At 39.5% G+C, this 26,682-nt stretch overlaps 1 protein-coding gene across 1 annotated transcript; it reads right to left on the reverse strand.

The window, feature by feature from the left end:
- Window positions 1–525: 525 nt before the first annotated feature.
- On the reverse strand, window positions 526–26,682 carry TIGAR (TP53 induced glycolysis regulatory phosphatase). The gene is made up of 6 exons (XM_025930534.2): window positions 26,512–26,682; window positions 19,042–19,079; window positions 14,532–14,653; window positions 6,663–6,740; window positions 3,433–3,543; window positions 526–2,581 (listed from the first exon to the last, which is right to left on the reverse strand). Exons 1-6 carry the CDS (start codon window positions 26,541–26,543, stop codon window positions 2,150–2,152), a joined length of 813 nt encoding a protein of 270 aa, XP_025786319.1. The 5' UTR covers window positions 26,544–26,682; the 3' UTR covers window positions 526–2,149.

The following is a 26,682-nucleotide window of genomic DNA, read 5'->3' on the forward strand; positions in this document are numbered from 1 at the left end:
AGACGAACCATAACAAAACAGGATACAGGGATCTGACTTAATAACGAAAAAACACTGACATGAAAAAAAGCTTGATAAACATATGTAAAAGGCAAGTAAATTATAAGATGTTACAATGTTACCTCTGCAGCTCACTAAGAAAAAGCCAAATTGTCCAACAAAGAAACCAAGCAAAGAACATATATATATCAGCGATTCATTAGTGTGGGGATCCTGTCAATACACACAAGAAAAAACACCCAGAGCCATCAGCAATCACACAAAAGCTCATTAAAACAGTGACATTATACTCTTCACTCATCAGACTCACAGGATTTCACTAGACAGTATCAAGTGCTAACAGAAATGAGGAAAATAGGAACTTTTGAGTATTGCCAGTAAGACTGAAAATCAGGACAGCCATTGTGAAAACCCATTTGACTCTTGTCAAATTGGAGACGCACCATTTTTTATGACACAGTGCAAAGAGAGATGCAGAAGGCTGTTTCTAGAAGGACATAAAGAACACACCCAAATGTCCACTCGTAGGAGGCAAAATGAGCATGTGCCACATTTATTTAATAGAATACAGTGATAATAAGTGGATCCATACATACCAACATAGATAGAACCCCATGATATAGTAAGTGAAAATACAGAATACAGACTGGTGACATTTATGTACATTTTAAAAAACTCTGAGGCAACACCATTTCCTTACACTCGTGGGTAAAAACGTAAAGAATGGATGCACATATACAGTTGCGTTGCGGTGGTGGCCTCTGCAAGGTACAAGGGGGCACTGAGGGAACTGGTTAAAGAATTTCACTTACATCTCAGTGCATTACTTCTTTAAAAAAAAAACGGAAGAAGAGGGTAGTTATTACTTCTGGATGGTGAGAATGTGGACATTTACTATTGCTCGTCCTTTTTAATTCCCTTCCCAAGTTTTCCCTTGTGGAGTACTCCCTCTAGTGCTCAACCACATGCTCTCTGCAGGCAAGGGGCAGGGGTGGGCATGCTGAGAACACTGTAACACTGGATCTTGACGAGAGACTTAAGTGCTGTCCAAGGTGAATTTTGACCATATGTGATTTTAGCCTTAACTGACAAACTTGACTATTAATACTCTTGTAAGTTTAGACTCACAGCATTCATGAGCATGATAACTTAAAAAAAAAGTGTAAAACACTTCAATTTAGGTAAGGACTTTTGAGGGGCCAATCTTATGTACAAAATTCAGTTAAATAAACTCCCGCTTCTCCAGTGCCATCTGGTGGAAAAAAGAGGCAACTGTACCTTCCACAAAAACCCACAATTGTGGTTATCAGAGCAAGAGCAACATTCTTTCCAAGGAAGAGTCTTTTCCTTCTGAGGTTACTGTGTACTACACTAGTAACCATGTACGTTCTTCAGAGCCTTCCTCAAACTAAATTCTTCAGCCTGTAAGTTAAGAAAAGGCTGTTCTTCTATCTTCTTTTGCTCAGATTCCTTCTTTAATGTGTCTTAGTCAAATGATGTTTTAAATTCTTCCTCACCAGACCAATCTGCAATCATAATCTTTATTCATCCACGTTTCATACCCTCCAGGGTAAAAAATTCCAACAGCTGATTTCTAGATTAAAAATTTTAGTGTCATTCTGCTTTATATAAACTGAGGGTGGTTAAGAATTTTTAATTTAAAGACTTAAAATACAGTGTGTTCTCACTATAAATATGCAGTGGGAATTATAAATAGTTCCTTCTTTCAAGCACTGAACGAGATAGTAAAAAACATACAGTATCTTACCAAGAGCCAACAAAACAGGCTAGATTTTTTCAGATATTAAAAAAATCAACATAAAACAAAAACAAAAAACCATAGTAACAAGGTCATTAATACCTCAATTTGCAATACCGAATTGGTTGATCCATAAACAATCCAGAGATGTAACTGAACAGGGTGGTAAAATTACTTTGGAAAATGACGACTGTACTCAAGACAAAATAAGTCAGTCCTAAATGGTTTCTTCCCTTAGTGTTCTCTGTGACCACGATTCCAGTCAAACTTCATAACCTGCTGTCATAGCTTTTTAACGGTTTCCAAATCAGCACTAGCAGAGGATGGAAATAAAGCCAAAGGCACTCCCTCAGAGGTTCAAAACTGCTAGATTTTGATGTAGACTTAAATTTAGCAAGTTTCAGTCATTCCACTGAGATGATCCTGTAGGTACATGCAAACACACTGAACTGTTGGCTTCCCTTCTTGTCCCTTCTCAAAGTTTATGATAAAGAGACTAATCCCTGTATTGGGACTGACTGACATAAATTCAGATTTGTTCAGACTTGTGGGTAAGGAACACTTAAGGTCAGTCAGAAAATAATTAAACAGGCTTTTCATGTAAGCGCCATGACTCACAACTAAGACACTGGCGACTAATCCTGGAGCACTGCTGTCTGAATTAGATTCAGAGGGACAGTTTTTTCCTAAGGGAAATATCTCTGCCAGAGAAGTTTCCAGACAGTTGCTTGGAGCTCCTCGAGAAAACTGTTCATTTTCACCTGCCTCCTGCAGAATCAGCTGACAAAGAATATCAAAAAAGTCTTTTCCACGCATTTTTACCTACAAGAAAAGAAAATACAAATTAAAATAAAGTGCCACTAATGATAGTCTAAAACATACACATAAAACATAACTGACTGGATTTTCTAATATGTCAATGTAAGTACTACATAAGCAGATGAAATTCTGTTTCTATGCATTCAATCAGAAGTAAATGCCCAGGTATTTCTGGAACTATGGAAGCACATCTAGGGGCAAAGATGAGTAAAATACCATTTCTAATTCTTTCCTTCAGAGAGAGCACTTACAATCTAATTAGGGAAATTTACCAGTAAAAAGAAGCCCATAAAAGAGTGTGTCTAGGAAAGGGCACCTAGAGCAACCACAAGGACAAAAGCTCTTCTTGCCTTTACTAAACAGAAAGTCTTTAGGAGAAAATTATGAAAATAAAAAATGGTGGTGGGGGGGTGGGGATCACCAATAATGCAGTTTAAAAGCAGGACACTTCAAAGAAATTCAAGCACAGTGATGATGTCACTTAGGGAGCACTGAAGATTTTGAGACCACAGTTACTTTGCCTGCCGCCCTCACTGAACGGCACTGCACTCACCTCCTTCCTGCTAGTACCACTGTGGGAGTTACTGCTTCATATTCAAAGAGTTTTCTTCAAGTATCACCTTAACACACATCCTTTAAATCCATTATTGGCAATGACTGCCAACTTAATAAATAAGAAAGACAGCTTAAAAAGGAAAAATAAACACACCATATAGAATTGGTTTATGAACCAAACAACTTTCAAACCACTCAGCTGAGATTTAAAGACATCTCATTTATAAAACAAACTCAGTATTAGGTACTCTGACCTTGGCAGGTTCATGCACGTGACAACCTGCCCCAGGGCTACGTACCTGGTCTAATGTCTCTCCTCCAGGTGGTGTGAACACAGGGCATTCTTCCCCAGCTGCTTTGGCCATCGCCCTTAGCTCACTTAGTGCCCTGCCTTCTGCAACCCCGTATTTCTGCAATGGTCCAACAGACAAAAGTGCCTCAAATCAATTTGCAATACAACAAGTAAATACATGCTTATGACAAACTTGGAATAATCATTCTGGCAAGAAGCCTGGCTTCCTTTCACTGACTTCATTCTATCTTTTAAACCCATAATGAGAATATACTCAGTAGAGGGCCGTGAACCCTAGAAAATACAGTTGACACCTTGAACTAGACACTGTGTCTAGATGCGTTATAGGGAACAACACACTCAACTAGACAGTGTGGCTTTATTGGACAAATAGATCTGCACAGATTCCAGGACCAGAGACTAATGTATGCAGCAACCAAGTCAGCCACCTCGCATGCCATCTCATCTGGTCCTAATAATAGCACTCGGAGATGGGCATTTTCATCACCATGTTTATGAATGGGAGAGCAGAATTTCAGAGAGGTTAAGCAACTAGCCTATATTCCTATAGCTAATAATCAGCAAATTTGAAATTTAAACCCCGATCTGTGTGATTTAAAAGGTTACTAACTTTTTAGATTCATAAAGAATGAGCCACAGCACAGGACACAGAAGTCACAAACGAAATACAAACGGCCAAGAAACTCCTCAGGAATCCATAATGTGAAAATTAAAATGGTACCTTTCGGAAGCTATTAAATTGGAAGACCAAAGAGACTACCAATAGCTACTGTTTATGTGAGAAAAACTCTCCCTCATCATTCGTGGAAGTACAAACTGGCACAGCTTTTCTGGAAGGAAATTCAGCAGTGTGTGTAATAGGCTTTTCAAAAAGTACACCCTCAACAATTTCATCTGTAGGAAATCTATTAGGCATGTGTATAAAGAATCAACTACAAAAAGATGTTTATTTTAACATTATTTACACCAGTGGAAAATCGAGTCACAACCTAGGTGTGCACCAGTAGTGGCAGCCAAGCAATATCCATTTACGGGAATGATACAGTCACTAATCAGGTGGTCGTATCCACATGTGTGTTTGGGCACTGATAAACACAGGGAGAAAATCCGGTTAAAAACCAACATATAGAAGGGGTACACTTAGAAAAATACATACACAACCAGACAGATAGACAGACAGACTGACAAACATGAAAAAAGCCAAGAGCACACATACCAAAATGTTCACCATATTTGGCATGGTAGAAATTTTAGCTGTATTTTTTCCCAAACTATTCTTACTTTTAGTTCCCCACAATGATAACAGATTGCTTACAGAATAAAATATTTAAAGATAAATCATTATTTATGGTTTATACTGATGATGCCTCAAAATTCTACCACCACCGGACAGAAGTCCAACAATTAATTAAATGTTATTTATAGGAGCATATGCACATTTGTCAGGTGCTCTTCCAATTCTTAAGTTCAAATTCTTTTTCTTTAAGTGTATTTATTTATTTTGAGAGAGAGAGAATACAAGTAGGGGAGGGGCAGAGAGAGAGGGAGAGAGAATCCCAAGCAGGCTCCGCACTGCCAGTACAGAGCCCAATGCGGGGCTCGAACTCATGAACCATGAGATCATGACCCGAGCCAAAATCAACAGTCAGACGCTTAACTGACTGAGCCACCCAGGTGCCACTCAAGTTCAATTCTTATATCTTTAATTATAACTGGAACAACCTATTTTATAAAGGAGAACGTTAAAAATCATTAGCTCTATGACCATGGACTTGAACTCTGTGTGCCTTGGTTTCTGCAACTGTAAAAATGAGGTTTTAAATCTTAGGGGTATTGTGAAGATTAACAAACCTGCGGTTCTGAGACCCCTGCCAGAGTGTGGTGGGCACTGTGCAAATGCTCACTAATACTACTAAGGCTGGGCAGTAAGCACAAGGAAGGAGGAGGCAGATGGAGAAAACAGATCATATCCTACACTATGCTGACAGCCAGGCTGGAGCTTGGATGGGCTTCGAAGGTAAAAGAGAAACAGTGAATTGTTCTATACAGGAACGCAGCAACCAAGTTTTCCAAAGATTACTCTGGCTGCAGTGTGGAGATTAGATCAGAAAGCGAGAGCAAGGCAGAAGACAGGAGAACCACTGTTCCAGGTGATCCAGGTGACAGGGGACACTGAATACAGTAGGATGGCAGCAGTGGGTTTGCAGAGGGATGAACGATTCAAGAACTATTACACAGTGGCCAAATTGACAAGATGATGGTAGGATGTGCAAGTGGGAAGCAAGGAAGTCAAGAATGCGTAGTTTGAGTGACTGGGTAAAGCAGGAGCTACATGGAGAAAAGATGGTGTGCTCCACTGAGCTAGAAGTAGATGTGGGGCACACACACAGACATCAAAAGTAGGCAGTTTGATATGTGAGCTCAGGCAAGAGATCTAAGCTAAAAATATATATTTGGAAATCAACTGAAATCACAGGAAAGGATGCAGTGATTCAGGGAGAGGGCACACAGAAGAATGGCCCGGACAAGGAGACCGTCTCTCTACTGTGCGATCGCAGGCCTCGTCCAGTGTTTCACTGAACTTGTAATGCTTGTATTAACACTGGAACACTAGTTCTCAGGCACAGACTGAGCCTTTCCAAGCAGCACCTCTGCGGGAACTCTGGTATGTATTTTGGACAAAAACAGAGAACACAGGCAAATTATGAAAAGCAATTCTCAAAGATGCCCTAGCCATCGACACATCTAACCAGGTACAAAAGAAATTACAGGGCTGATGGGGACATTAGCCAGCTCATGGGCCCATAGTGAAGAGCAAAATTACTGCTCTGGGAGGACAAGCTCAGATCTGAAATTGAGATGTGGCTTTAGCTAAGTCACTATCTCAGCAAGTTTCATTTCTGGTATATAAAATGGACATAAGACAGTCTATTCAAGCTTAAAATTGGGAAGTAGGATGGGGAGGCCAAGAAGAGAACTTTGCACTTTACCTCACACTCTTCTGTACTAGTTCTTATAAGGAGACCTTGCTTTTATAATTTGGGAATTTAATAATTAAATATGATACTATCAGTGAGAATCCGTAACAGCCACTGACACATAGCAGGTTCTTAACATGTTAGCTGATTCCACATCCCTATCAGGAATGCGTCTGATAAACTGAGCTGGTTTACTGATGACTTATTGTGAAGAACAATATGTAAGTACGTTACTTACTCTTTCTCGAAGCCTTGAATCATACTTTACTGTCATATCTTTGCAAACTTTGCTCTTCTCCAATATCCCATGCACAGTCTGCAAATGGAAAGACAATGGTTTCTTTTCTCACAAAAAGAGTCATTCTAGCCAAAATGTCAAAATACATCATAGTATATAAAAAAAGAACTAGAAATAATTTTCCTTTGTGAAAGTTGCCTCTCTTCACACAGATCTGGGTATTTCCTTGTGACCGATCTTCTAGTTTGCAGGTCAGCAAATTAGAGCCCAAATCTAGACCACGGCTTGTTGTCATAAATGAAGATTTATTAGAACACAGCTATTTATGTATTGTTTGTGGCTGCTTTCACAGTACAACAGCAGAGTTGAACAGTTGTGACAGAGACCATACAGCCCATAAAACTTAAAAAAACTTACTATTTGGCCCTTTACAGAAAAGGTTCCAGTTCATTAACTCTGCATTCAGGTGTTGCTACATTGCTGTGAAACCCATCTATTGAGTCTTAATTTCAGTTATATTTTCAGTTCTAGAATTCACACTTAGCTCTTGTGCATAATTTCCAGTTCTCTGTTGTAATTCCATGTCATTTTTTAATCTGTGCATTCAATAGTTATTTTAAAGTCCGTGTCTGGTAACCAGCTATCAAATAAATCCTGCGGCTTGTTTCTGTCATCTTTTGTTTGGGCTCATTTTTGTTCATGTTTCCTTCTCTCCTGGTGTGCCTGGTTATTTTTGATTAACAAGAAACACTGTATTTGCAAAACTAGAAATAATTTAAGTCCACAATCTGACTTGTTTTTTAACCCTCTCCCCACAAATTAAACATTATCATCATTATGGTTCTATATTGTCACTATTTGTTTACATTTACCCTTACTTTTACCAATATCTTTGCTCACCCATCTTTTCTGAAACTCAGACTTCCCTTCTGGAATTATTTTCCTTCTTCAATTATCCTTTGAAAGTTCCTTTACAGCCTGTTTGTCTGAAATGTGTTCATTTCACCTACACCCTAGAAAATGTTTTCCTGGGTATAAAACTCTAGGTTAGTCTTTATTATCTCTTCAGTGTATTAAAAAAAATTATTACTGATACTGACAAATTTGTTGATAGTCTAATACTGGACATTAGTGGATGACGTTTGTCCTTAATCTTTGGACTTTGCAATTTTGTTATTGTAAGTGTAGATATGGGTTTCTTTTTATTTATCTCCACTGGGATTTGTCACACTTTTTAGTTCTGATAATGTGTTATCTTTCAAAAGTTCTGTAAAATTATCAACTGTGACTTCTTTGACCCCTTTCTCATTCTAACATCTCCTTCTGAAAGACACCAGACCTCATATCATGTTCTTCATTTTTTTTAAATTCTCAAATGTTTAATCTATTTATCACATTGTGCTACATTTCAGTTATTATTTTACATTTACCTATGAGCTAATGATCATTTCAACTATGTTTAATCTGTAATTTAGTAAATCCACTGAGGTTTTCATTTTTGGTTTATCAACTTGTTCTGTGTTTTTATTTATTTATTTTTTTTTTTAATTTTTTTTTTCAACGTTTATTTATTTTTGGGACAGAGAGAGACAGAGCATGAACGGGCAAGGGGCAGAGAGAGAGGGAGACACAGAATCGGAAACAGGCTCCAGGCTCTGAGCCATCAGCCCAGAGCCCAACGCGGGGCTCGAACTCACAGACCGCGAGATCGTGACCTGGCTGAAGTCGGACGCTTAACTGACTGTGCCACCCAGGTGCCCCTGTTCTGTGTTTTTAAATCAATTTCATTGAGGTATAATTTATAACAAAAAAACATACCTATTGCTAAGTGTACAGTTTACTGAGTTTTGAAAAATGTATACGACTATCTACATACCACCAAAATCAAGACATGGAAGAATTCTATCACTCTAAAAGATTCCTTTGTGTCCTTTCTAGTCAATCCCTCTCACTCCTGGCCCCTGACAACCATGGACCTGCTCTACATAACTGAAGATTAAATTTATCCTTTCTGGAGTCTCATATAAATGGAACCATACAATATGTACTCTTTGTGCCTGGCCTCTTTTGTTCAGCATGTTTTTGAGACTCCTCCACTCCTCCTCACGTTGTTGCTGAGTTGTATTCCACAGCATGAATGTATCACAGCTCATTTATCCATTCATCTACTGATGAACACGGGTGATTCTGCTCTTTGAACAGAAGTTGTTCAAATGAACAAAGCTATTATGAAGAAAGCTGTTAATTATGTGTACAAGTCTTTGTGTAAACATGTTATTTCTCTTGGATAAATTCTTAGGACCGAGATTGCTGGATCATATGATTAGTGTATGCTGAAGTTTCACTGTTTTCCAAAGTAGTTGTTCCACTTTACATTCTCACGAGCAAAGTAGGAGTCCTAGTTGTTCCACATTCTTGTGCATTTTCAAATGTTCATGTAATAGAATCTCACTATGGTTTTAATTTGCATTTCTGTCAAGATCAATTATGCTACACATCTTTCAATCTGCTTATTGACCTTCCATATTCTCTTCTTTGTGAAGTTCCTGGTCAAATTCAAATCTTTTGCTCATTTTAAAGTGTTATTCTAATTACTAAGCTGAAAAAAATTTATAAATATGGCTATATACGATACATATATATTATATATAAAATAAAATCCTTGCACTAAGAACCTTTATAAAGCTTTTTCTCTTGTGTTTTCTTTTTTTTTTTTTTTTAATTTTTTTTTTTCAACGTTTATTTATTTTTGGGACAGAGAGAGACAGAGCATGAACGGGGGAGGGGCAGAGAGAGAGGGAGACACAGAATCGGAAACAGGCTCCAGGCTCTGAGCCATCAGCCCAGAGCCTGACGCGGGGCTCGAACTCACGGACCGCGAGATCGTGACCTGGCTGAAGTCGGACGCTTAACCGACTGCGCCATCCAGGCGCCCCTCTCTTGTGTTTTCTTATAGAAGATATATAGATTTAGCTTTTAGATTTGTGCTGAGATCAAGTGTAAGTTAATTTTTTTGTGTTATATGCAGTAAAGGTCAAAGTTCATGTTTTTCTATATGGATAGTCCATTGTTTCAACAGCTTTTATTGAAAAGAATCCCTGTCAAGTGCTGTATTACCTTGGCACCTCTGTCAAAACCCAATTGACAAAAAAAGATTCTGACTTCCAGGGAAGATGATGGAGTAGGAGGACCCTAAATTCACTTCCTCCCAGGAGTACTACTAGATAACATTCACATCAGTATAAATAACCCAGAAAATGACCCAAAGACTGGCAGAACAAATGCCACAAGTAAAGGTAGATAAGAGGCCACAATGAAGAGGGTAGGAAGGGTAAAGACACAATGGGGAATTAAACAGACCCATGGGCCAGCCATGCGCAGGAGGGAGGGAGCAGAAGGACTGGAAAAGGAAGAGAAACACACAACAGTAAGCCCACGTGGGGAAGACAAATGCCCATTACATTTGGCTTTGAAAACTAGAGGGGTTGAATTTTCTGAGTTCTTAGAATCAGCCGGACTTAAAACTTGGAATTTTAAAAACCAGGGGGTGTGGCTCTGGGAGAGCCTGGAGGACAGAGGACATAGAGCCCAAGCTCTTAAAGAGACAGCACAACCAACAGCCCAAGATACAGCATAGAAGCAGCAGTTTGAAAACTGCCTGGGGTATACAGGAGAGAAAGTTATTTACTAATCTTAGAACATGTCCAGAGGCGCAGCAGTCACAGGGACACTCCCCCAGGAAGAAAGAAGCTGGCATGCAACATTTCCCTCCCCTGCCCCACAGAGTACACACATGGCCAGCTGTGAGAACCAGTGTGGCAGACATTCACTATCTAACTTGCTAACACTGCCACCCACCCCGCAGCACCTTGCAGATTCACCCCCTCCAATACACTCCTGGCCCAAGCCCATCCAGGGCATTGCCACAAGCCTGGCAGTGTGCAAGTAGCTCCTACAGTGGCCAGCACCACTCCAAAGTGACTCTGGCCCTGGGGAGAGGGAAAATACCACCAGCACCACCACCCCCACGCCCCCCCCCCCCCCACCAGACTGTGGCCCTAGCAGTGGGCTGGAGGCAGACAACTAGTCTGACCGCAGGTCCTGTCCACCAATAAAAGCTTCTCAAGGGACAACACAGGGAAAGTGCCCTGCAGTTTGGTGCTACCACACCTCTGGAAAATGCCTGGTCTGACTCAACTCAGGCCCAAGGCAGCCCCAAATTGGCCCACTAGCAATAAAGGGACCAAACCCTGTCCACAACAGATAAAGAGAACCTCTGCAGATGACTGGACTGGCTCAGCCATAACAGCCAGGTGCACACAGCACACATAGTAGACACCCCTGCAGTGTCAGGTTCTAGTAAACAGGGGACACTGCACTGCAGGGCACTACAAGACCTCTTCTTCACAAGGCCACTACCTTCGAGAGCAGGAGACACAGCTGACTTTCCTAATACACAGAAACAGACACGAGTTACACACAAATGAAGAGTCAGAGAAATATGTCCCAAATGAAAGAACAGGACATAATCACAGCAAGAGATCAAAACAAAATGGAGATAAGTAATATGCCTGGTAGAGAATTTAAAATAATGCTCATAAAGATACTCACTGAACTTGAGAAAAGAGTGGAGGACATCAATGAGACCCTTAACACAGAGATAAAAAAGAACCAATCCAAGATGAAGAACACAAGAAATGAAATTTAAAATACACTAGATGGAATAAATAGGCTAGAGGAAGCAGAAGAACGAATCAGTGACCTGAAGACAGAGTAATGGAAAATAATCAACCTGAGTAGGTGAAAGATAAAAAAAATTATGCAAAATGAGAATAGATTTAGGGAACTCAGGGACACCATCAAGCATAATGGTCTCATTAATGGTCATCAAGCATAATGGAGGTCTGACTTCTTTCAGACCTAAAGACACATGCACACTGAAAGTGAGGCAATAGAGAAACATTTATCATGCAAATGCATGTCAAAAGAAAGCTGGGGTTTCAATACTTATATTGGACAAAACAGACTTTGAAACAAAAACTGTAACAAGAGACAAAGAAGGACACTACATAATAAAGGGGATAATCCAACAAGAAGATACAACTATTATAAATATTTATGCACCCCACATGGGAGTAGCCAAATACATAAAGCAGTTTATAACAAACATGAAGTAATCGATAGTAATACAATAATAGTAGGGTACTTCAACACCCCACTTACATCAATGGACAGATCTGAAAAAAAAATTAACAAGGAAACAGTGGCTTTGAATGACACACTGGACCAGGTGGGTGTACCAATACAGAAACAACATTTCATCCTAAAAGAGCAGAATACACATCCTTTTCAAGTGCACGTGGAACATTCTCCAGAACAGATCACATATTACATCACTAAACAAGTCTCAAAAATTCAAAAAGATCAAAGTCCTACCAAGCATCTTTTCTGACCACAACAGTATGAAACTAAAAATCAACCACGAGAAAAAATCTGAGAAGAACACAAATATATGGAAGTTGAATTACATGCTATTAAATAATGAATGAGTCAACAACAACAACAACAAAAAAAATCAAAGAGGAAACTAAAAAATACATGGAGACAAATTAAAATGAAAACACAATGGTCCAACATCTTTGGGATGCAGCAAAAGCTGTTCTAAGAGGGAAGTTTATAGCAATACAAACCTACCTCAAGCAAGAAAAATCTCAAATAAACCACTAAACTTACACCTAAAGGAGCTAGAAAAAGAACCACCAGGAGCTTAAAAACAGCAGAAGGAAGAAAGTTATAATAAAGAGGGGAAATATATAAAATAGAAACTGAAAAAAAAAGAGAATAAAACAGATCAATAAAACCAAGAGCTGATTCTTTAAAAAATCAACAAAACTGATAAACCTTTAGCCAAACTCATTTTTAAAAAATAATAATAAAATAAAGAGAGCACTTAAGACCAACTGACAAAAAACAACTGAGAGGAAAAAAAACCAAAACCCACAACAACAAAAACAACCTGGCCATGTAGGTGTGGGTCAATTTTAGACCCCTCAATTGAGACTCCTTTTTTCCTTTTTTCAGTCTTCTTTCTTCCTTAATTTTGGAATGTTCTGTTTCTATAACTTCATGTTCACTGCTCTTCTACAGTGTCTAACCTGCTAATAATCCCCTACTATGTAATTTTCATTTCAGAATACTGTTATTTTTGATCTCTAGAAGATGAATTTGATTCTTTTTATTTCTTCTATTTCTTTCCTCATTATGTTCCTCGAGCACAGATGAGCTTCACTGTTTTTTTTTTTTAATGTTTATTAATTTATTTTGAGAGAGACACAGAGAGCGTGAACCAGAGAGGGCCAGAGAGAGAATTCTAAGCAGGCTCCACACTCAGCACGGAACCCAATCAGGGTTCAATCCCATGACTATGAGATCATGACCTGAGCCAAAGTCAAGAGTCAGATGTTTAATTGACTGAGCCTCCCAGGCACCCCATTAATTAATTAATTCATTGTTTAAGAAAGCTCAATGCCCAACATGGGGCTTGAACTCACAACCTGGAAATCAAGAAGTTGCATGCTCTACTGACTGAGCCAGCCAGGCATCCCAGCTTCACTATTAAGGTGTGATCTTTCTGAAGTGTCCACTGTATGCTTGATGTACTTAACAAAGTCTCTCCACTTTGGGTGGAAGGAACACAAATGATTCCCAACCTGTGTGAACACTTGAAATTGTCTGGCTTCTGGTTCCCCAGGGACTGTTCTCTCCTGGCCTCATGAGGTTTCACCTACGCATGTGCAGACTGTAATCTACCGAGAATTTAAGGGGCTTCCTATACATACTTCTAGAGTTCTTTCTCTGTGTTGCTCCCTCTTCCAGCACTCTGCCCGACGATCTTTATTTAACCTCCCCAAATTCCAAGCTTTGTCTCCTCAACTCCCTGAGACCACTGGCTCTATCTGGCCTTTCCTGCCAGCATTGGGAAATTACTTCAGGTGGAACACCAGGACAATCCAAGGGTTGATGTTACTTGTCTCACTTCATTTGGGGACCACAGGCCCACACTATCTGAAGTCCAATGTCTATAAACAGTTGTTTCACAAATTTCGCCCTGTTTCTCTAGTTGCTTTTGCAGGAAGACTATATCCTAACCCTGTTATTCCCTCATGGTTGACACAAAGTCCCCTTCCATTGAGTTTTTAGACATTTATTTGGTTCCTTTTTAATTCCCTGGGGTCATTTTTATAGTACTCTGATCCCTAAAGATATTTCAAACGTGTCATTTATTTCTCTACAGTAACATAGTTCTTTTTTAACCATGTCTGGATTCTACTATTTGATGTCTTTGTGAGTTAAATTCTCCTACCTGGTGTTCCTGCTGGCTCTCTCATAAACCTTCTTTGTCTTTTTAAAGATATTTCATTAGGTATTTTTCCCACGCTACTCTAATTTAAAAATTAACAAGGGGCACCTGGGTGCTCAGTCGGTTAAGCGTCCAACTTCAGCTGAGGTCATGATCTCACAGTTCGTGAGCTCGAGCCCTGTATCAGGCTCTATGCTGACAGCTCAGGGCCTGGAGCCTGCTTTAGATTCTGTGTCTCCCCCTCTCTCTTCCCCTCCCCCACTCAGGCTCTGTCTCTCTCTCTCTCAAAAATAAATAAAAACATTTAAAAAAATAACAATAAAATTACTAAATCAAAATAAAGTACAAAAGTAAAATGAAAAGAAAGAAGTCCTGTTGGTGGGGGAAGGAGAGGATTGGGGGTGTTATCTGCATGTGATTTAATTTCCTACGATTCTGGTAGCAGTTTTCAAGGTTATGACTGTTGATACTCTTGACTCATCAGTCTAAACCTTGACTGTAGAACTTACCTGCCTTGTCCTTGTGAGGTCACTGGAGAAAACATGAGTAAATTTCACATTATTAAGAAATATGCCAGCAGCAGCTGCTTGTTTAAATCCAGTTTCCGAAAGAGGCTCGTCTACTCCTTGTCCTGTAATAGTAAGAGAAGGAACAATAACATTCAAATATATATACATAAGGGATGCAAATAAAATCACATGTAAGAGAATATAATTTATCTACACTTTATTTAAAATATTTCTTTGGAGGGGCAAGTGCATGGCTCAGTCAGTTAGGCCTCAGACACTTGATTTCGGTTCCGGTCATGATCTCATGGTTCGTGACACTGAGCCCTGTGCTGAGATTCTCTGTCTCCCTTTCTCTCTGCCCCTCCCCTGCTTGCACTTGCTCTCTCCCTCTCAAAATAAATAAATAAACATTAAAAAAATATATTTCCTTGGTTATTGTTCTACATAACTTTTCAGAGAACTGGAAACAAGTAAATTTAAGCTATAATCCTATAAAGACTCAGGTATTCATATGTTTCCCAAAAGAATGTCTGCCTAATGGGAATAAGAGGATGAGAATTCAGTTGTCTCCAGCTCTCCCCTCTCTTGTGTGTGTCTGCCCACCCCTTCGTTACCTGTATCTTATTAATGCTGGCTCTAATCTTATGTTCTCCATGCAGGTGCTTCATTTGAATGGTAGGATCATAACCTAAAAAGTTTCCTTTCTTAATCTCCATTGCCCAAATGTCCAATATTGTATTATTCCCTCTCTTCCTTCTTCCCTTTAAAAAAAAGGTTGGAACCTCCATTTCCAGGAGAAAGGCTGATTAAACACTCTGAAGGGTCCTCCCATAACAAAAGAACCAAATAGGTGTGCTGTGTGTGTGTGTGTGTGTGTGTGTGTGTGCGCGCGCGCGCGGGTCTCAGGGTATAAGGAAACTCTCCAAGAGGAGATGCAAAGCAACCAAAATACTCTGAGTTGAAAGCTAAATATAAACATTAGAAAACAGAGATGACTTGGTAATCAGCACAAGCAAGGGAGTATTTGGAGGAGGGAGACTGCTACATGGAACAGCGAGGTAGGAGAACTGAAACTCCACATTCCTGGATGCCAGAGATCCTATAAGGAAGCTAGTATAGTTTCAGGTCCGTAGTAAAATCAAATGCAAATTCTCTTCAGAGCAAATCTGACTTAACAAAGGCTAAGAAGTTTTCTACTAATTTATACTTAATAATAATTCAGCCAATGGAGGTGCCTGGGTTAAGCATCTGACTTTGGCTCAAGTCATGATCTCCGGGTCCATGAGTTCAAGTCTCTCATTGGGCTCTATGCTGACAGTTTTGAGCCTGAATCCTGCTTCGGATTCTGTGTCCCCCCTCTCTCTCTGCCCCTCCCCCACTCGTGATCTGTCTCTCTCAAAAATAAATAAATAATCGGGGCGCCTGGGTGGCGCAGTCGGTTAAGCGTCCGACTTCAGCCAGGTCACGATCTCGCGGTCCGTGAGTTCGAGCCCCGCGTCAGGCTCTGGGCTGATGGCTCAGAGCCTGGAGCCTGTTTCCGATTCTGTGTCTCCCTCTCTCTCTGCCCCTCCCCCGTTCATGCTCTGTCTCTCTCTGTCCCAAAAATAAATAAACGTTGAAAAAAAAAATTTTTTTTAAAAATAAATAAATAAATGTTAAAAAAATTTTTAATAATTCAGCCAATGACTTAACATACAAGAAAACAATCCTCCATGAACAAAAGTCACCAGAAACAACAAATAACAGATTCAGAATAATTAATACTTTAGACATTGAAATCAGCATATAAAGACTATAAACTATGACTAAAACATAAAGACAGAGTAACAAAAATAAGCAAGTAACAAGAAGCCATCCAAAACAACCAGAACGCTTTCTCAAAGAATCAGACAGATCTTCCAATAACGAAAAATAGAATTGCTGAGGAGGGAAACAATCCTTCAGTGGATGAAAGAAGATTCAGTAACACAAAGGCTTAATGAACTCAAAGACAGGGCTCAGGTTTTTACCCCAGATGCAGCACAGATAAAGGAGATGAAACACATCTCAGATATATTAGAGACATGAAGGAAAGAATGATATTCCTTAACATATTTCTGACTGGAACTCCAGAAAGAAGAAAATGAAGGAGAAAAAATATGAAGAGATAATGGCTGAGAATTTCCCAGAAATGAGAAAAAATATAAATCTACAGATGAAGAAAACACCAAGCAGGATAAATTAAAAGGGAAAAAAAAAAAAAAATCCCCCCTAGGTATAAGAAACTGCAGAATACCAAAATCAAATAAAAGATTTTAAAAGCAGTTACAGAGAGAGACAGATTGCCTACCATGGAACATGATTTGGCTGAGAGAAGACTTCTTAACAGGAGCAATGGAAGCCAAAAAAACCCAGCACACTAATATCTCCCAAGTGCTAGGAGTTCTGTCAGTCTAAATTGTCTAGGCTAAAAAAGGTTGAATAGAATTAAAATAAAATTGTCTGGAATGGAAACAATTAAAACTCTCTTTACCACCAACCAATCTGCACCATGGGACCTTTTAAAGAAGATACTTCAGGAATGCAGGTCTGAGATGCTGAGAAACTATGAGGAGAGAAACTGGTAAATATATATGCAAATCTAAACAAACATTATCTAAATAACAAATTAAATAATACCTATGTCATGTGGTTAAAAAAGGATAGGACTAAGATACTAAGCGATAATCATACAAGTTCTTTGTATTTGGGGGGGAAAAGATGCATAGATATTATACTTCATTAGGTATGAATGGTAAAAATTTAAAGGTAACCATTGAAAGAATAGGTGGGGGCTGAGAGAGGGGAAGGAGGAAGAGGAAGAGGAAAATCAACTATGTAGTATCTATGAAGTAACACTGAAGGCAGCACAGAAAGGTTAAAAGGAAAGCAATGGAAAAATACATACCAGTCAAATTCCAACCCCCAAACAGCTGGAGAAGCTATATTACACTCAGAAATGCAGGACTTTATGACAAAACGATTGTGAGGATTACTATAAATAATCAATGATCTAATTCACTGGAAAACAGAATGACTTTTAAACCTGTATGTACCTAATAAAATAGTCTGTAACTATACAGGAGCAGAACACATAAAGCACAAATTGATAGAATTTCTGGTATTAAAGGATAAATTGGCCATCACAGTGGGATATTCCACATCTCAACCATAAAATCATATTTAGGTCATGCAGGCAAATCTGTAAATTGACAAAATTAGCAAAGCACACAAGATTTGAACAATAAAACAGAGGTTGCTTATTTGACACCTAACTCCAAACCCAACACTTAGAAAATACAGATTTTTGTCAAGCATAGAATGGTAGATTTATAAACACTGACCATGTTCACTGATTTCAAAGAGATATCAAATAAACCATCTTGTCAGAAAGAATACAAAATATAATTGGAAGTCAACCAAAAAAGATGAACAAAAAAAAAAAAGCTTAGCCATTTGGAAATTTAAAAGATAGTTCTAAATAATTCATGGGTCACCGAAGACAATTTAAGACACCTGATGCCAATACTTACAAAATTACTACATTATCAAAACTGTAGGTATGCAACAAAAATGGTACTTGGAAATACATGTCTTGAATGCTGTAACTTAAAGAACTAAGCATTTAACTGACAAAGTTAGGAAAAGAACACAAATGTGGAAACAGGTGTGACCACAAACACTTTTATTCCGGCTCCATTGTCAGCGTGGAATGAAATGAGACAAGTACTAAAGAACCAGGTGTTAAATCCAAAGGCTAATTTGGGTGGGGCACGTGTTACCAGAAAACAAAGGTTCATTTAATTATCAGACTAGTTTTCAGAAGCGGGAGTCAGGCACACTGGGTATGAAAATCAGTTTCTGCAAACTCCAGATGTCCCTAACCAAAAAAATAAAATGAAATGCTTTTGTAATCACCGCACAGAAATAGTACGTCTGACTGAGAGTTCACCCAAGATATACACGCTAGACTTGCTGGATCACAGGGAGATTAAGATCTGAACCCAAATTAGCAGAACAAGGGAGGAAGAATCTGTTCGGAATAAAGCAAGAATCCTGTATGAGAACAGGAATTCGCTTTTTAAACCTCTTCTTTGTTACTACTAAAAATAATATAACCACCTTAAGCAGAAAAATACCATTAACTAACTAGCCAGCAAACTTCATGTTTCCAAATATGAAATCATTTTAAATCACAGCAGTTACATTTTAAGACCACTAGACCCAACATAACTCTTTAATCAGCTGACTGGGCCACTGTGAAGCTACCCATAAGCAACTTGGAATCCGGTTCTTTACATCCAGTTCCTTAAGAAACTTATTCCTCCCAGTTACCATCTGCTCTGATCCTATTTCTGTAACTATGATGCTTTAATTCTTTAATACTGCTCACAATACAGAGCTGTCCCCAGGCCCCCCTCCCCCACCAACTCTGATTTGCTTACATATCACATTAACACTAGAGGAGACAGCTAAAATAAAGTATACTAACCTTGAATTATTTTCTCCTTGTTAAATCTTGTTTCTCCACTAAAATAGAGAGGGGGGAAAAAACCTTTATTACCAAATAGGTTATTTTTGAAATCAGAAAAAAAAATCATCAATGAAAGGTAATGATATTCACAAAGGGAGCATATGAACCTTGTAGCATACTTCACAATCTAACCTATAAACATAAAATTTGTTCTAAATTGATATTTACAAGCATCTACTCTAATGTACTTAGTTGATTTGGGCTAAGAATTTCATACTGACCCAAATTAAAATGTATAAATCATGAATCAATCATAATTGTAAGTAGAATATTCTATTAATATGTATATATAATTTTCATTAATCTTGTTAAAATAAATGTTAACTAAAACTCTTTCACAAGCAGCAGGAGGAAGCCATGAGAGTTGGTTTGTTGCTGGATTGAAGGAGCAAGTGCGAGGGAACCCGAATGTGGTGGGAAAGAAGTGGACAACCTTTCAGATGCCCTGGCTTCTTCCGGTTCCTAGATCTCCACCTGTTCCTTTTTGTAATGCTGACAACTATCTCGGAGAGGACACTAAAAACTGAGGTTGGGGTACTATGCTTTTAAGAATTAAAAAAACCAAACCAATTTCAAAGCAACTGTTAAGAGTGAAGGACTGGAAACTTTGTCATAAAATAACCATCAACTGAGGCTGGAGGGAACACAAAGTGGAAGGGGAGGGGGATGTGCTATCTGGACGAGACCAGACAACAGTAAAAGCAATCAAATACCTGAAAAGCTATCAAGAACTGAGTTCAAAATTCTTTGAGCTCTTTTTATGTGCTAAGTACAGTGCTAGGCACTGGAAAACAGAGATGAGAAGGACTGGTGGCTGCCCCGGGGGAAAAAGGAGTTGGCTTGTTCTGTGTAGACACTGGACACAGAACTGGAAGGGTGGGTAAAAATAGTAAATAGGTTTCTTTGGATCAAGTTGTTTCCTCATTTGGTACCAAATGTCTACAGCTCATATTGATACATTTCTATGTCAAGGGGAGATGAAAATCCTTTGAAGTAAATTTCACTGCCATATAGCAGCCTGAAGAACAAAAACTGCTTTGGCTACATACTTAGGAACTTGGTTAAGCTTGAGTGCCTCTGTTCTTTGTCTGTAATACGGGGATGATAACAGCCCCCATTTCACAGGACTCTTGGGGTAATTGAATGAATATAGATAAAAGTGTTTAAACACTGTTCAGCTTTTAGTAAGCACTGAATAGTTCTGTTTATAGGTCATTTTTGGACAGAGCTATACAGAAATTGAAGATTCAACATAATGCATTTAAAATCTTGTAAAAATCGTGAAATAAACAATGTAAACAAATAATATACCATAAAGTCAACACCCTGGTGACCCCACCCAAGTTAACAGATCACCACTGCCAGCCTCCTAGAGCGGGTCTCTTTCCAACCACAACGTCCTCCCACCCCCAGTGGATCCACTACCTGGCATTTATTTAGATGCTCATTTGCTTTGCCTTTCTTCATAGCTTTCCCATCCAAGTACAGCATAGGATTAGCTTGCCTGTTGTTGAACTTTATAATGAGTTGCTTCTTGCTGTATGCAGTCCTGTGTTGCTACCATTCCTCAACATTGTTTGGGAGATACACCACTGTTGTGACCAGTGGCATACTCTTACACTCTCATTACTGTGTAATACTCAAGAACTTCCCAGTGTTATTTATATTGTTGATATATTTACATTGTTTCCAGTTTGGAGCTAAGCTGCTGTGAATAAACATGTTTGTATAGAGCACATCAGATTCTCTAGGGCAGTGGGTGGCAAAGTGGGGCCTCTGAACCAGCATCACTGACACTGCCTGGGGCCTTTTGGAAATGCAAATTCTCAGGCCCCACTTCAGACTCCCGAATCAGAAGCTCAGAGGTTGTGGCCCAGTTCATCTGTTTTAATAAACCCACCAAGTGATTCTGATGCACATTCATGTTTGAGAACTACTCAAAGACCGGCACACGATCTTGGTAGAGTTGTACTGGAATATAATCATACCCATTTGTTTACATGTTGTTTATGGCTACTTTCACACTATAATAATGGAACTGAGCGGTCCAGACAGAGTGCATGGCTTGTAAAGCCTAAGCTACTTCCTACCCCTTAATTAAAAGTTTGCAAAGCCATACCTAGTGATCTAGGCCTAGCACTAGAATTGCTAAGCCACAGAGTATGCAAACATTTAGATTTATCAGACAATAGCGAAGTGGTCACAGCAATTTATAACCCCCAGCAGTGTTCCACATCCTCTCCAACATTCAGTAATGTCAGAGTTTCCCATTTGTGCCAATTTGGCACAGAACAGTTCATCTCAGTTTTATCTGACCATATTTCCCTGATTACTGTGAAGGCTCAGGCTCAGGCTCATCACCCCTGCTTTGTTTTAAACAAAGCACTGGTTTAAAAAAAAAAGCCTTCACATGGATTGATTTACACAGTCTAGAAAGGAACTCCATCAAATCTTAAGAGTCAGAATCACAAACCCGGGCCTCTGCCTGGAACCTTGTCCCTCATTTACAAAAATAGTTGTCTGCCAACCTCTGCCTAGAACAGTGTTTCTCAAACTTGAGAGTGTATCTGAATCCCCTGGTGAGCTTACGAAAACAGAGACCACTGGACCTGACCAGTATGTTCTCACTCTTCCAGACCCAATACAGACAAACAGCCTGCTCCCTGAGGAAGCATTCCCTCCCAGGCACCATTCCCCACCTACCTATCCCATTTAAACACACCCAGGCTACACTCCCATTCTGCCCCCCAAACCCCCCCCCCCCAGTACTGTCAGTTACCACCCATATGCTAATTAACCTTTTTAGATGTGTGTCTAACCAGGTTCCAGCTCCTTAAAGGCACAGCCAGAGGTTCCCTTGCCCTAACATACTCATTGCCTAGAGAAAACCCAGGGAAATAACAGAACCTCAGTGTATGTACTCTGCCAATGGAAGGTCATCTGGAAATATCAATCAAAATAATAAATCCGTTTGCCCTTTAATACAGCAACCATAATACTGGGAATACTTGCATTCAACCTTATTTAAAACAGTATCTGCCACAATATTTTTCCTAGTAGCAAAAGCTGGTAAATAACCTAAATATCCACTAACAGAGAACTGGTTACATTAACAAATAAATGGTGGCATATATACATAGTGGAATACTAGGTAATTGTGTCCCCTAAAAAAGAGAATGATTTATGGAAAGGTTTGGAAAAATTACCAAAATATATTAAAGAGCAAAAGCAAAGTGCAGAATAATCTAAAAAGAATGCTATCTTTTTAGAAAGGTGGAAAATAAGAATAAACATTTGGACCTGCGTGCACATGTGCACACAAACACCAGAAAGATACATAAGAATTGTTCTGATTTCTAAACATGTGGATGTAACTTTAAAAAAATGTATGACAAATATATGAAGATTTTCATAACTATTTACCACTGATCTGCCATTGTCATCATTGTGGTTAATATTAATAAAATATGTCTTTTACTCCAAAATTCATTCGAAATCATACACAATGGATGTGAAAGAGGGTATTAATCTCTACCATTCAGACAGATAAAGTATCCATGGTGATGACAGAGAAACTGCCGTTTAAAAAAAATTCTTTTTGTTTATTTTTGAGAGAGAGAGAGAGAGAGAGAGAAAGAGGGACAGCACAAGCAGGGGAGGTGCAGAGAAACGGGGAGAGAGAGAGAGGGAGACACAGAATCTGAAGCAGGCAGAGCAGGAATCTAGAAAGAGAATTTTTTTCCCAAAAACTTTCATGAATATTTAGTTTTACAGCTATCAGCTTTATCAAGAGGTTTGTATAAATCCTTAAGGCAACTGTTTAAAGTTTGTTTTGGGAGTGGGAAAGAAAATTAGGTGGCTGAAATAGTTTTACTATTAATCTACTTCCCTTAACCAAAGTGTGGCTTGTGATAGTGGCAGAGAAGGTGGAAGGAGCTGAAAGGTCAGAGGAATATATTTTGAAACAGTCAGGAATAACACTACTCATTTTCAAAATCTCCAGTGTGATCCATTTCCAAAACAGAACACCCGACTCTGCAAGAATCCAAATGCTTATGCCAAGAAGTTAAGTCTTATGACCAGCCATTTATAGGTCCCACAAATATGCATCATTCATTTTGTAGGTTATTACACTATTCTTCACTTTAAAAGATTTTATTTTGTTAGTTCTCATTTATATTCTATGGCATTTCTTTAGAAGTCATTTAGAAAGCTTAATTTCCCGATCATATTCTTTTAAAGAATTCAAATTCAATAGATGAGTACTGTTTGCCACAAGACCAAGGCAAATCATGGGAAATTAGTACAGATCTGGGGCATGTTTTCAAAATAGATACGCTTCAGTGTACATGGAAATGCAAAGCCTCACCTGATATTTAATCAAGAATACAGCTTTATCTTAATTCCTCTCTACCAATTAATTCACTCGAAAATATAGAAGATTTCGAGGGCTAGTAACATGGAAACCGTCACTAGATGGTCGGGGTGGGGGACGTAACACACCCAACTCATGATATATTTTTATTTATATGTCAGTCCTAGTTGTAAATGCTCTCCCAATTGATCAATCCTATTCTCAGAAAACAAGTATCACAGTAACATAACAACTAACATGTATCTTTATAAAAATTCACAGGTGCCCTAACACTTACTTTGCTTGCTTTATTTATGACCAGAACAATTATTGGCATTCAACAAAAAAGTAACTGCCAATAGAGGTAGCATAAGAAAAGCAAATCAGTTTTGCTATCATTAACTTTACTAATTTATCATCTTTAGGTCATTAAAAGCAAATTAAATGAGGTTTGTAAAATTTTTTGTTTTAAGAGCTAGTTAAAAAGGAAGTGAAATGGGATGGTTTTCCAGGCAACTAATTGCAAACAGACACAAATATTTCAAGGAACTGGGGCCTTCAATGGGTTATGTAGGTGATGGAATTCCCAATCTACATATATTGGGGTTTTCAACAATGCTGGACTAGAAGATCAGAAGTTATAGTTTAATAATACTAAAAGACTTGAAATTTGCAATCTTGGATATTCTATTCCAAAATGATACTTCTGAGCACAAGTATGTCGAAGATAAACGCACAGGTAGTTACAGCATAAGATTCATAAAGGATTTGGTTGAACTTACAGAAACTGCATTTTAAAAGCTTTCTGGAATTATCTGAAGAGGCACTGTTCACTAAAATTATTCATCTCATGCTATCAGTTTCAAAGCACTGATCATGCTATCAGTTTCAAAGCACTGGACTATCTTAGTTATACAGAATCAGATAATAGAAAAGTCAAGTGCTATTCCCAATATTATGCTAAATGACCCAATCCTGTGGATTCATTATATTTAACTATGGTGATTATTAATCAAGTTTGCAATCGTTTCGTTTCCTGAAAGCGTCATTAATTCTTAGCTTGGAGAATTTGGAAGAGGAAAGAGGGATGATCCAGGCAGGAAAGGCAGCTCACCATAACCCTATCAATTATTTCAACACTTTAACTCCACTCTCCCATGAATAAAACAGAACAAAGCAAACTATTCTTAACACTCTTCGCAATTATATTAGCAGAAATAAAAAGTAGCCACTAAAATAGCTGGTGATATTCAAGCAATCTACAAACACTAGGTTTTAACTCAATAAAAAAGGAGGCAGAGAGGACAGTGATTAAGAGGATGGGATGGGCTGTAGAGTCAAGCTCCTTTGCTTCAATGCCACCACCCCACCAGCCACGTGACTTCAAGCAAGTTACAGGACTTCTGCATCTGTTTCCTCACCTGCAAACTGAGAAGCAGTCCTCACCTCACTGCACTGTCAGAACTTAATTACAACAGTGCCTGGCACATAATAATGTATAAAGACTTACTTTTAAATTGATTCCTCAAAGGATTTCTATAAGGAATCAGTTTTTTAAACCAAGCCCTTTTTTAAGAAGCACGGAGGAGACAAAATCCAAATTCATGTAACTACTGTCCATAAGAATCTAAACAGAAATCACCTTACTATCAAGGGATGGTTCAATCCAGATTTCCTGCGACTTGTGAACTTCAATTATATGTCAGACACAGTACTGGCTGAGTTCAGGCATCCATAAGGTGCTCAAACACTGGAAAAAGAAGGGCTCTACTTCCTGCTCTGCTACCAATGAGCTATACATGACCTTAAGTAGGTCATCAAATGGTCATAAAGCAGTCTATAAAATGGAAGGGTGGGGAAGAGACAGAGAGGAACTCAATTTCTAGTTTAGTCATCAAAATCCTGTGAGTCTTACAGGGATAATTCTGATGATTCCTAAGATTATCCTCCCATAAAGGAAGAACAGGACAAAAAAAAAAAAAAAAAAAAAAGATACCAATTAAAGTCAGCTCGACAAAGTTAAGTCCTATTACTGTTCCTTGTGAACTCTGGAAGTCAAAAACGGTATCTTATTTACCTGTATAATCCAGTCCACGGGCACCTAGCACATATTCAAAATGCGGGTCTGATAAAATTATACATACATCCTAAGGACTGACTACATTTTTATTACAGATGCTCTTACAGAATTAGAAGTTATTTAGTTCTTGAGACACATATCTTCCCCTCCGTTGTACTATACACTCTGCCTCACACTAGTGAGGCAGGTATTTTCACTATCCCCATTTTATGTATTAGCAAACTGACGTCGTAAAGATTACGTTAACGGAAGCCGCGGTTACAAGGTTCCTCCTAACCAGAGCCCGGATTCTAACCCAGGTCTATCCTGCTTGAAAAATCTGTGGTCTTAACCACCCTGCACTGCACTTCCATTAACAGTCGGCAAATAAGCGTTACGAAGGAAAAAAGATAAGAGACATGAAGACGTAGCAGCCTTCAGCTCCACCGTGGAATGTTATGATAAAAATATTTGTTCGAGGTGATGCGGGTTGCAGAGACGAGGGTGGAGGCCCTCCGCCGCCGCCAGCAGTGTGATCTCGGGAGGGAAGAACTAAATCTCAGGTCCACGCCTGCGGCTGCCCTGGCAAGCGAGGGACGGGGGTGCAGCACAGACGGAGAGGCACAGCGGCGGAAGGCAGCCAGCACACAAATACTGGCCTGGGACGAGCTATCCCGCAAACTCTTCAGGATCCGTTGGGGCGGGGGGTGGGCAACCAGCGGCGCACGAAGTCCGGAGCCAAGGCTGGCTTTTTTCAGCTTTAACTCCGCAGAGTGGCTGCGAACCTCGGCCATTTACTCCTCCGGACCTCAGCGTGCTCATCTGTAACGCCGGATTCCAGATATTTACGACCCGCCTTCCCGGCTCAGGGGCGCCGGGGGAAGAGGGGTCCAACCCTCCGAAGGGCGAGCAAGCAGGGAAGAGGAGGGGTGACAGGTCAACGGTCTCTTCACCCACTCCTCAACAAGTCCCTGACGAGAAGGCGACAAGGGCACCCTGCGACAGCAATACTCACTGCCGCACAACGGTCAGCGCGAAGCGGGTCATCTTCCGGGCGCCCGGAGGGAGGGGAAGTGATGGCCCCAGCGCAGCTCGCGTGCCCAGCACCCTCCGGCGCGAGGCTTCTCCGCACTGCGGGACACCTCGCCCACACCACTTCCGCCAAACCCGGCCGGCCGGCCGGCTC

Source organism: Puma concolor, chromosome B4 (assembly GCF_028749965.1).
Source record: "Puma concolor isolate L17-30 chromosome B4, mPumCon1.1.hap2, whole genome shotgun sequence".
Lineage (NCBI taxonomy): Eukaryota > Metazoa > Chordata > Mammalia > Carnivora > Felidae > Puma > Puma concolor.

Excerpts from the sequence above, each read along its gene's own strand:
- TIGAR (XM_025930534.2), bottom strand. The coding sequence starts at position 26,543 with ATGACCCGCTTCGCGCTGACCGTTGTGCGGCA. Across the intron at positions 6,741-14,531 it reads ACCTCACAAGGACAAGGCAG|ACTGTGCATGGGATATTGGA; the intron begins GTAAGTTCTACA and ends TTCCATTTGCAG. Across the intron at positions 2,582-3,432 it reads GAGGAGAGACATTAGACCAG|GTAAAAATGCGTGGAAAAGA; the intron begins GTACGTAGCCCT and ends CTTTTCTTGTAG.